This window comes from Ursus maritimus, unplaced genomic scaffold (genome assembly GCF_017311325.1).
Source record: "Ursus maritimus isolate PB19 unplaced genomic scaffold, ASM1731132v1 scaffold_9, whole genome shotgun sequence".
NCBI lineage: Eukaryota > Metazoa > Chordata > Mammalia > Carnivora > Ursidae > Ursus > Ursus maritimus.
In genome coordinates this window covers 45029698-45042156 of record NW_024427107.1, presented here as the reverse complement: position 1 = coordinate 45042156, position 12459 = coordinate 45029698, and the positions used below count along the sequence as shown (strand labels likewise).

General features: G+C 34.7%; 1 protein-coding gene across 1 annotated transcript in view; it reads left to right on the top strand.

Moving 5' to 3' along the window:
• Window positions 1–12459, top strand: part of RNF19A (ring finger protein 19A, RBR E3 ubiquitin protein ligase) — a 52893-nt gene that overhangs the window by 21556 nt on the left and 18878 nt on the right. Inside the window, exon 2 of the mRNA XM_040625725.1 lies at window positions 1848–2616. Within this exon, the coding sequence (XP_040481659.1) occupies window positions 1943–2616 (674 nt within the window). The 5' untranslated portion in view covers window positions 1848–1942. The remainder of the gene's footprint in view (window positions 1–1847; window positions 2617–12459) is intronic.

Here is a 12459-nt window from a genome sequence, read left to right as displayed (position 1 = left end):
CCATTACACCCTGTATTTTCCTCAGAATTAGCAGAGAATGCTGCAAATAATGGGAAAATATAAACTGATGGACAAGAATAATATTTGCCTGAGTGAAATGTTTTTCTAGATTTTGTGTTGGGAAATCAATATGACTTTCTCAGGGATATGTGTAGATACCAGCTCAGGAAGCTTTTTTTTTTTTTTTTTTTTTACTTTGTGATACAACAATCATTCAGTAAAGTATATTGAACATGAGTTTGTAGGTCAGTGATTTATCACAAAGTGAAAATACTTTGAGACTACCACATATGTCAAAGTTCCTTTTGTGCCTCCCCACAAAAGGTAGCTATACTCCTGACTTCTGTCATCATAGATTAGTTCTGCCTGGTTTTAAACTTTATTTAAATAGAATTATACATACAGTATGCCGTCTTTTGTGTGAGATTCATTCTTGTTTTGTGTGAAGCAGTATTTTGTTGATATTCATTAATTTCTAGTATACTAAAATGGGAATATATACAGTTCTCTTGGAAGAAGTGTGGGTTGCATCTAGTATTTTGGCTTGTTATAACTAATGTTGCTATTAATATTGTTATGTATCTCTTGATGCATGTGGGCATTCACTTCTCTTGTGCAGTTACTTTTAGTAGTGTGATTGGGTAATAGAGTATCTGTATGTTCAAATTTGGTAGATACCATTAAACAGTTTTCCAAAGTAGTTGTGCCATTTTACACTCCCACCAGCAATCCACATCTTTGCTAATACTTGGAAATGTCAGTCTGAATTTTAGCCACCCTTCTGGGTGTGTATCTCAATGTGGCTTTAATCTGTATCTCCCTGATGACAAATGTTGTTGAGCACTTTTTCGTATCCTTTTGTTAAGTGCCTGTTAAATCCCTTGCCCATTTTTCTTTTTGATTGTCTATCTTGATTTGTAAGTGTTCTTTCCATATTCTGGGTGCTTGGTCCTTTAGTAGTTATATGTGGCAGCTGTCTTGTCCCACTCACTTAATACTGCCTCTTGAGTTTATTATATTCCAATTTGTCAGTCTTGTCTTTTCTGGTTAGTACTTTTGTATGTTTAAGAAATCTTTTCACAGAAATATTCTCTATGTTAACTTTTAGAAGCTTTATGATTTTACTTTTCATACTTAGATCTGTGAACCAACTGGAATTGATTTTTATGCATGAGGTGAGCTATAGGTTAAGTTCCTTTTCTCAAATGGTAACCAGTAAGACAGTATTATGTTGTTTTGTCTGTTTTGCTTTTGAAAAGGCCATTGTCACCTTTGACCTAAATGAAGTATCCACATATATGTGGGACTTCTTTTCTGGACTGTATTCTGCTCCATTGGTCTTTATATCCAGCCTTGTGATGTACCACAATGTTGTCTTAATTCCTGTATCTTTATAAGTCATTACATCTGGCAGGGTAAGAGCACACACACACTTTGCTCTTCTTCAAGATTGTATAGGCTATACTTAGTAACCCTTTGTATTTGCATGTATATTTTATTGTCAACTAAAAAAAAAAAAAAAAACTCTGAGACGCAGTGGGGACTCATTGAGGTCTCAGTGAAAATGATCAAAAATTTTTATAAGATTTTGATAATGTTAAGGTCAGCTCAAATCTAGAGTTTTTTTTTATTAAGATTAAAGAATCTACTTGTTTTAGTGCTTACTGTATATTACTACATTCTCGTGTAGACTACTCAGTAAATTTGGGTCTTATAAAAAAAAACAAACACTAATGATTAAAGAACATACTGGTTTGAAGTTTCATAGTAAGGTTGTAAGTTTATTTAAAAAACAAGCAGACTAAGAATACAATAAAATTATTTTGGTGTTGTGTTTTGTTTTTCAGACCATCTATGATAACAGTCTTCTGTAAGTCAAGCTTTTTCAAGAATTCGCTGAAGGAACGAAGTAGGATTTTTCTTACATCATGACTTAATCTGAATGCAAGAACAAGAAATAGGTTTTATCTCTAAATATAATGAAGGGCTGTGTGTAAACACAGACCCTGACTCAATTCTAATGAGCATTTTAGACATGAGTTTACATCGGCAGATGGGTTCAGATCGTGATCTTCAGTCTTCTGCTTCATCTGTGAGCTTGCCTTCAGTGAAAAAGGCACCCAAAAAAAGAAGGATTTCAATAGGCTCTCTGTTTCGAAGGAAAAAGGATAACAAACGTAAATCCAGGGAGCTAAATGGCGGGGTGGATGGAATTGCGAGCATTGAAAGTATACATTCTGAAATGTGTACTGATAAGAACTCCATTTTCTCTACAAATACCTCCTCTGACAATGGATTAACTTCTATCAGCAAACAAATTGGAGACTTTATAGAGTGCCCTTTGTGCCTTTTGCGGCATTCTAAAGACAGATTTCCTGAGATAATGACTTGTCATCATAGATCTTGTGTGGATTGCTTACGACAATATCTAAGGATAGAAATTTCTGAAAGTAGAGTTAATATCAGTTGCCCAGAATGTACTGAACGGTTTAATCCCCATGATATTCGCTTGATATTAAGTGATGATGTGTTGATGGAAAAATATGAAGAATTTATGCTTAGACGGTGGCTTGTTGCAGATCCTGATTGTAGGTGGTGTCCAGCTCCAGACTGTGGGTAAGATTTTGTTTGGTTTTTCTTAATATTTTTTTCTGTGGATAAAATAAGAATTAGCTATTACTCAAAAGAAAAATCTTAGCATGTCAGGTGATTCATTATTCAATAGACAAACATACATTAAATGCATACCATGTGCCAGGCACAATGTTAGATGCTAATGGCAGGAATATTATCTTACTCATTTTTATATTGTGTTTCATCACATACTTATTTGAGCATTATCGCAAGAAAGGGGTAAGATGGTAGAGTACAGGATCTAGTTGTGAGCAAAGTTGATTATCCCCTTCATTTGGAAAATTGTTATTTTATTGTAGCAGATGAAATGATCAGGGGTTTTTTGGTTTTGGTTGTGGGAGGGTTTGGTTGTATAAACTCAGATGACCCTTTGAAAAGACAGCTTAATGTGTGCCACAGTGTCATGTGTTCATGTTGGTATGACATAAGTATTGCTAGTCTAAAGATTTAAAGTAATTTTGCTTATATATTTGATTGTTATGTTAACAGCATCTTCTGTTTAAAGAGCATTTACTATGTAGGGTTGTCATAACTAGGAATAAACAGTCATGCTTTTCAAGAATAACAAAAGCTGTAATGTAAACACTGGATCTTATTTAATACCCATTAGTAAGCTAGAGATTACATATAAGTAAAAGTTGGGGAAAACCCAGAACTTTCAAGATTATCTGGGTATAATCAGAAACAAGGGTGGAATGTGAGTTTAGTTTCTCAGATGAAGTTTCAGGATTCATCGTCTGGATCAAATTTATTATTAAAAGCTTGTTGAGTAGCAACTTTTCAGATTGCATCTAGCCTATATTCTGTAATTTTAAATGAGAAAATTAATGTTTCCAGCCTTTGCAAATCCCAGCCAGTTTTCCCAGGTATAACTAGCACTTAACTGTTCACCAAGGATTTCAGTGGAAATAAAGCATTAAAAATATTACCTGATTATTTACCATTTTATGAATTCATTAGTTGTGTGAAGAACTTAGAAATATTATTCATGATCACATTTGAACTGTGCTCTCCTCTAATGCAGGGAGCTTGTACTAAAACATAAATAATAAAATAATATGCTAAAGATACTTTCTAAACTGGGCCAAGGTTGGCTGTGCTTCCAGGTGTATGACAGAAGCAAACTCTGGGATCCATGAAGAGTTAAACTCTCAAGAAAAAGATTGGAAGAAATAGGGATAATGAACAATACCTTTAACTTGAGCAGGAGACAGTATCCTGTCAGAAGAACAGCTTGGATACAGTTTTATCACTCTTGGTCCCATGGACCCCTGCACAACATTTTTACTGGTGCAGGTGTGCACATTCATTAGATTTCAAGTTGGACAGCAAATTTAAGGTTAAAAACACTTTTTGCAAATCATTATAGCAAATACTCCTTTAGCAAGAGTTCAGATAGTGAGGAATATGCCTATATGTTGTGTTTTGTCTGGAGAAAGAGTGTGATTTTCTAACTATCTTTCATGGAACCCCAGGGTGAAAAGTGCTTCACAAGTTCTTCAAGCATTTAATAGTTTTAAAAGAAAAAGTTTGAAAATGATGGCATGAATTAAAAGGCTTAAGTGTCAGAAGCTATGGCCCCGAGAGATGGAGACAGTAAATCCTGGGCACACATTTTCTGGTCACTAAATAGGTATATTCTCTTGAGTTGTGTTGATTGATCATGTGGTCCTAATGGATTTCAACTGTATCAACCTAATAGAACATAATAGATACAGCTGACACAGATTCTTGTTTATATAAGAATTTGATTTTAGGGGAAACAGGCTAAACCAACTGGGAAAGGATTGATTTATCAACATACAGAATTGTGAAAAGTAGCTATTTGAGGGGAAAAAATTAGATTGTCACCACACATAACACACCAAAACAAAATCAAAACTGATTTTAAAGGAAAGTTTTATAAATAAAAGGGAAAATTTTAAACTAAAAGAAAATACAGGTGTAAGATTAGCTCACATGCTGCCGTATTATTATTAAAATTGAATACACATTTACCCTGTAACTCAGAAGATCCACTCTTAGTGAAATACCTTGAAGAAACTCTTGTGTGCCAGGGAACATCTAGTTAGGAGACATGTTTAAGAGTGTTCATAATAGGAGCACCTGGGGGGCACATCCAACTCTTGGTTTCAGCTCAGGTAGTGATCTCAGGGTCCTGAGATCAAAGCCCGCCTCCACTCTGCACTTGTCAGGGAGTCTGCTTGAGATTCTCCCTCTCCCTCAGCCCCTGCTGCTCGTGCACTCTCTATCACTAAAATAGATCTTTAAAAAAGAGAATGCTCATAATAGCAAACAAGAAAAAAGTGTTCATTAATAGTAAAATGGATGAATATATTTAGTTTCATGGTTACCTATTGAAAGGAAGTTGTGAACTTGAAGGGGCAATCAAGGGGCTTCTAAAGCCGCTGATAAATGAGGTAAAACCGTAGGTTCTGACTTGCCAGAGATAGTTCAGTTTATGCTTCTGCTGTAATTTTTAATTGCATTGCCCTTCTCAAGTGTTCCAGATTAGGTTGTTAATTATATGATCATCCTGCTGATACCGTTCTTAGTTTCTTTGGTAGATAGATCCTTTTTGTATGGGTGACATTTTTCAGTAAAACTTTAAAATGTTTCATAAACTCATACTTTGGCTTATTTTTGCCCATTTTCTTATCATTGAGGCTTCATTGTCAAAGAGTAAAATGGCTTAAATCTATCTATGGTAGATAGATCCTTTTTGTATGGGTGACATTTTTCAGTAAAATTTTAAAATGTTTCATAAACTCATACTTTGGCTTATTTTTGCCCATTTTCTTGTCATTGAGGCTTCATTGTCAAAGAGTAAAATGGCTTAGGGGCACCTGGGTGGCTCATTCGATTAAGTGTCTAACTTAATTGTGGCTAAGGTCATGATCTCAGGGTTGTGGGATCAAGCCCTGCATTGGGCTCAGGTGGAATCTGCTTGTCCCTCTCCCTCTGCTCCTCCCCCAGTTGTCTCCCTCTGTCTCTCTTTCTCTCAAATAAATAAATAAAATCTTAAAAAAAAAAAAAAAGTAAAATGACTTAATATTCTAAATATTTTGGAGAAGATAACTTAAATGTTAAGTATAAAATATAAAATAATAGAAACACCTCTAATAGATTCTGTTATTATGAAAACAACCACTTGATTGTTACATAAGTTTAACAAAGAGTTAGCCTTGATTAATTTGACTATAAATTAACTCTTGGTTTGGTGGTTGTCAATAGTCTTACCCACAAAGGACAAAGAAAGCATGTCAACATTACTTTTATTGATGTATTGCCATTTATATTTGATTTATGTTGTTTTTCTAGATTGAGCATATTTTATATACTTGATTACATTGTAGGCTTTATGGTTGCGTTATGTAGATAAAGTGTCATCCAGTAACAAAGTTTATATGTGTACTTCGAAAACATGGAATACTACGTAAGCCTTCATTAAAGGTTTCATTTTTACTTAGCATGAGCATATAGACCTGATTTTAAATCTCTGTCCTATCATGTTATGAGGATTGGAGTAGATCTTTAATTTTATTAGTAGCATAATTCCTAGCATACAGCAGGTTTTTTGTAGCTCTTATTTATCATTCCTTGTGTCCATTCTTAAGTTTTGCCTTAATTTTTAAAAACCAGACAGTCACTCAAGTATTTAATGCACCTGTGTGCCAGGTACTTAGAAATTTAGTAATGAACAAAAGACAAAAATCTCTGCTTACTAAAATCTTCAGATCCACAGAAGGTCATATTTTATTTAGAATCCATTTATTATTTAAATCTTTCATAAGGAACACTGATAAATATCTGATTGTTTGACAGTGAGTAATAGAAATACTTAGCCAGCTAGGACCATTGGCATGTATGTAGTATTTAACCCCTTTCGTTGTACAACACACTTGAAAGGCTTTTTTCTAGAAATGCTATATGTGAAACTATGAATTTTTTCTTTTGCATTTGATATTTATCAATATGACCATTTTCTATGGCTGACATTAATTTTACTTAAACATGTAGTTTAACACACTTCAAGAAATATTGCCCTTAGCTTAGAGTAGAAAGAAAAGCTGACCTGGTTTCTATTTGAGATCTCTCAGGGCTTCTGACCTCATATTCTTTCTACTCTTCTGAGGGCCAGGACAAATCAAGCTTGTTTTAAAAGACAGTATTTTGGAAAAGTCCTCTTGAGAAAGAGCCAAACCTGTGTGCTGTGATTTAACCAGAGTGAAGTTAGCTAGGCTGCTTCTGTAACATGCAGTCTACACAGGTTCAGAGAAGAATCTGTCCATGACTAGGGAGAAGTGTTGGGGTGAGGTGAGGGGCACATAGGAAGGAATGCATAGAACCTTCTTGAGTAAAAATACCTGATTACCTTCTGCCCAGGAAGCCTAGTTTATACATTGTAGGCAGATAGCAAAAAGTTGGCATTTTAGTTTTTGTCATCACATATTTCAATTGGCCACCCTTCTACCAGCACACATTATCCCTGTTATCTCATGTGAGTGCTTCTCACTTTGCTGGGAAGCTTTGAATATACAAGAACATTTATTATACAAGAATATAGTTAATGATTTAATAATGTCTGTGAGCCTCTCAAGGGCAAAAAGAAAAAAGTATTTGATTTTTCTTTTAATTGCTGGTTAACCCATGCTCAATAAAGAGTTGTTGAATGAATCAATCTGACTATATGCCACTAACAAATCATGTATCTTAGGAATGGGCAATAAGCCATTTTATTTTACTTTTCTTTCAGTAAGCCATTTTAAAGCAATGTGTTTGACTGTAATCAGGTTTGTGTAGTGTCAAACTGGCTGACATTTAAATGATTTTAATAATTCTGGTGGAGGATACTGTTCATAATGGATTAAAAAAATGGGGCCATCGGCTTAGCCACTAAACAATATATATTTTTAAATTCTCTTTAATCTCCATATAGCTTTTATTTTCATCCTACAAAGAAGGGTTTTAGCCATAACTTGACCATCTTTTGACATGCTGGAAATGCTTTTGTAGGCTGACCTTTTAGCAATTTTGTACAGAGAACAGATCCAACTTGTGATTTTCTCCAGAGGAAACAAGTACATGTGACTTAGAAAACAGCAGGTTTTGTGTATAGGGAACCATAATGAGTAAACTGTGTTTCAGTGGAAGTTGTAATTCATACCTAGTGACAAATTGTATCTTTTAGAATAGACATTCATAAAAGTATTCTAAGAGTTTGAGCTTAGAGTTTGAAAATTACTTGAGCTGAGAGTTTCCTCTTTTTAGCTTATTCTTCCTAACCATAAAATTGATCCAGATACATTTTAATGCTATGTAATTCAGTATATACTGCTGCTACACCAGACATTGTTAATTAATACTAAGATTTTTGGTGGTTTTAAGGGAATCGATAAAAATAACATTCCCTCAAACCCTCCATCAGAACCAGGTTGATAGGAGACATGACTGCTCTCTCTTAATTTAGTCTACTAAAGAATGTGGCTTTAGATATGCAGCCAGAGTGGCTTGCTGACACTGCCCCTAAATTAGACTGACTTCTCCAAATAGTCTGGGCAGTAGGGCTCCCCTGTAGCATGTAGTGGAAAGCACAACAGAAGGCATCCTCTAGAGGAAGCAGCTCCTAAAAGGGAGATGAGCCTCACATTATCTAGACCTTCTCCCAAACATTTTAAGCAAGTCACTCCTTCTCTATTGAATAATAGTAACTTCTAGCAAGTAGAAGCATGAGCCTATTGATTTTGATACAAAACTTGACTTCCCCCCTGACTGGATCAAATAGTTTTTATGATTATATTTTCTTTGTTCTATAAAGGTTGTTAATGTTAAAGCTTTACTTTGGGGGGAGGGAGGTATGTTGACTCCTGGGTAATCTTTCTTCATTCTTTTTTCTCATTTTTTAATTAAAATTTTTCTTGGGGACTGGTGTGTTTTTCTTAGGATTAGATTTCATGTTAGGTATAGTTTGTTCTTTTTACTTGTTCCTTCATAAGGAATTCGCTGTAGAAACAATGTAGTACCCTAGCTGGTATCCCTACTTCCTCTGTTACCAATAGTATAATTGGTAGAACTCGAGTACTATGAAGCTCTTCCCAGGAAATAGACGTCATGGTGAAATAAATTCTGGAAATAGTGCATACTATATACTGACCACTGGTATGTTAAAAATTCTTTTAGCAAATCCTGTAATTAAAAAAGAAAAAAAATGAAAAAGTACTTTCATTTTGCTTAGCATTTTCCTAATTTGACCATTTGAGTACTTTTTAGTATAGACCTCCTGTTGCCAATCCAATGAGCAGAAAATGTTTCTGGAAAGACTGCCGTATTTCAGTCCCTATTCATCTTTCCCACTTTCTTCCTGTCCCTCCACTCCTGCTAAATAGGAAGGTTTAAACATTTTTAAGTAGATAGAAATGGAAGGATAGAGATGGAAAGTAAGACTTGAGGTAAATTTGGATTGTAGAAGGAAATGGAGCCATCTTTTAAACCAAGATTTGGATACTATTCAAGCCAAAGATGTTAGGTTAACTAATATTAGTCATCCCTGATATTCTGCTGAGGGTGTTTATTTCCCACCTAACACTTAATGCACCAGAACAGAGACAGTCCTGAAATTTTTCTTTAAAGGAAGCATTTTAGGGGCACCTGGGTGGCTCAGTCGTTAAGCGTCTGCCTTTGGCTCAGGGCGTGATCCCGGCGTTCTGGGATGGAGCCCCGCATCAGGCTCCTCCGCTGGGAGCCTGCTTCTTCCTCTCCCACTCCCCCTGCTTGTGTTCCCTCTCTCGCTGGCTGTAGCTGTCTCTGTCAAATAAATAAATAAAATCTTTAAAAAAAATAAAGGAAGCATTTTATATTTAATTTAGTTTTACCATTTGCTTCCATTGTAATTTGACAGCTGCTTTCCAACGTGTGAAGTTTGACTTCCACACAATGAAAAGTATCTTCAGTAGGCTTAACATTCTCTTTTCCAAATATGTAAATGCTAGTTACATTTAATTCTTACTGTATTATAGAATATGCCTAACAAAGTTATTATTGGGATTGAATGTTTATGAACATTAACATAGTAAGCATTCAACAACTGTTAGCATGAGAAAAAACTGATAGACGAACTACCTTAACTTTTAATCATCAAAATATACATTCATGAAAATGGGATTATTAAAGATAAACCTGTTTTTCTTTGTAACTTGTACAGATTGAATGGGACTTGAGTGTTTAATTCTGGGGTAGGATCTCTCCGCTTTTCCTTTAAAAAAGAAATACTGGAAAGTAGCATAAAACAAGTTCGAGGTACTTTTATCTCTAATATTTGAGTACATATGTTGGTGTCCCATGAACAAATTCTCTTTCCCCTTCCCCCTTCTTTCCCCTGCCTCTTTCTCTCCCTTTTTCTCTCTCTCCACAACACACAGAAACACATGAAGAGAGTTTTATTTAAATATCACAACTTTTTTTTTATTATTATATCCTAATTTCTGAGATGCATCAAACCTACGTTTATTTTCAACAAATGCCAAATAACCAGACGTTAAATTCCTCCAGGGCCAAAGTCAAATATCACTAATTAAGGTGTGATGAACTTATGGGATACAAAAGTAAATGTAAAATTTTATTAAAAAATAATCAGATGTTAAATACTTGACATCATCATGCAGGATTGCTAGTCTACATGTCACTGTTTAGTTTGCTCCAGATAATTATACTGTGTATTTTGAAAATCCAAATAGGTATTCCCTATTTATAAGCAGTTATTCTCAACAAGCTTACGTCTCTAGACTCAGAACTGTAAGGAATTTTTATCTTAAAGCAATTTATGAAGCTGTTTTAAAGTTTAATTATTGAGAATAAAATGTGTTTTGAGACCTCAGTTTTCTCGCCATACCCTTTCATGTTTTCATGGATACTGTACCAGATGTAGAAATTCTCTTGTCATGAAATTTTAAAATAGCAAAGTTGACATTCTGCTTTTTCATTCTTGTCAAGATGTGAAGAATTCCCTAATAGGACTTTTTCTTAAAAGACTCATAGCTTAAGTCATTAATTAAAAATTAAGTCAGTTCTTAAGTTTTGTTTAGTGATATGGTATACTGAGCAACCTATAAAGATTAGAATTATGATATAACCTAATTTCTATTAATCGAACTAGTATATTTTTATAAATATTTATTTACTCAGAAAGGCTGTATTCTTCAAAAATTATAGCACTCTCAATGTTCATATTAACTGTAAATCTGTATCCCTGTTTAATGATTTGAAAGTTAAGTTTGCATCTAAATTTGGCTTTCACAGTTCTCACTAATTATTGCATTTTATTCTTCCAACACAATGTGCATTTATACTTCAGTTATCAGTAAAACTTCACCATTTGGAACAATAAGATTTTTGTTCTATATCTAGAATGCCTACCAGTGTTTATTTTTTTAAAGAATTATTTCAGAGAGCAAGAGAGCGCAGGGGGGAGGGGCAAGGGGAGAGGGAAAGGGTCTCAGGCAGACTCCACACTGAGCCCAGAGCCCAACAAGCCCAACGCAGGGCTCGATCTCAGGACCCTGAGATCATGACCCGAGCCAAAACCAAGAGTCAGACACTTAACCAACTGCTCCATCCAGGCGCCTTCCATACATTATTTATATTGATATAGAAAGCACAGTAACTTGTGTGATCACATGGTCATTTATCAGTCACAGATGCGGAGGTACTAGAACTGTCATTGAAATGGTGAGCTGTTTGTTTGGCATTCTAAAGATCAGGGCTAAAGCTGAAGCTGATTTTGGCTGAATACTGAGGCTGAGCCAAAACTTCATTGACTCCCGGTTTTATGTTTTGGGAAAACTTAGTTGTAGGGAGATTATGCAATTTACGTGAAACTATACAGATAATAAGTGGTGGAAGTGGAATTTTGACCAGGTAGCCTAAACTTCTCTTCTGCCTTTATAAATTCTGACTGACCTTAAAAAACAGTTGGTCTTCGCATCGTTGTCCCCTGCACCCACACAGATTTCCCCATGTCCCTCTTCTTCCCTCCTTCCTTCAAGAAAAGCTAGGATAGAAAAGAGTTTTAAAAGAGAATATCATTTCCTTTTCAGTTAAAATTACTATTTTAAAGACTGTTTAAGGATTATAATTTGATAGAAAATAAAGTGTAGAGTCTTTGAGGACTTTTTTCTTTTTATTGATAACTGCAGTGAATAACCCCTCAGGGAAATTAAACTTGGCTAAATTACCCCATGTTGATACATAAATTGCCTTTAATTTAATCATGCTTGAACACATTTATGATAGTGATGGTAACTGGAGAATTGGTCTATCAAAAATAAAATGGAATTTAAGATGTAAAATTTAAGTTTAAAAGGTAAGATACTAAGGGAGCAACAGGTCCAAAAGTGGAGGAACTTCCTGACTCTTAAAATTTTATAATTTTACAGATTATCTTGAAATTCAATAAAAATATCAGTTACAGTTGCTATTTAAATTTTATTGCCAATAACAAGAGGAACCCCGAAAACTCCCCTAAATTTCCAGGCAAAAGGAAGTGTTTGATACTTACAAAAGCTTCTTATACACATAAGTAAGACTTATTTGTGTCTCTTTCAAAGAGAACCAGAACCCCCTAGACATTTTTTATTGTAAGTTTTATTGAGATAATTGTAGATTCATGTGTAGTTATAAGAAATAATAAAGAGAAATCCTGATCCTTCAGTTTGCCCCAGTGGTACCGTTTTGCAGTACTAGAAGACATCACAACCAGGATATTGGCGTTGATATAATCTACCAATCTTATTTAAATTTCCCCAGTTTTACTTGTATTGTGTATGTATG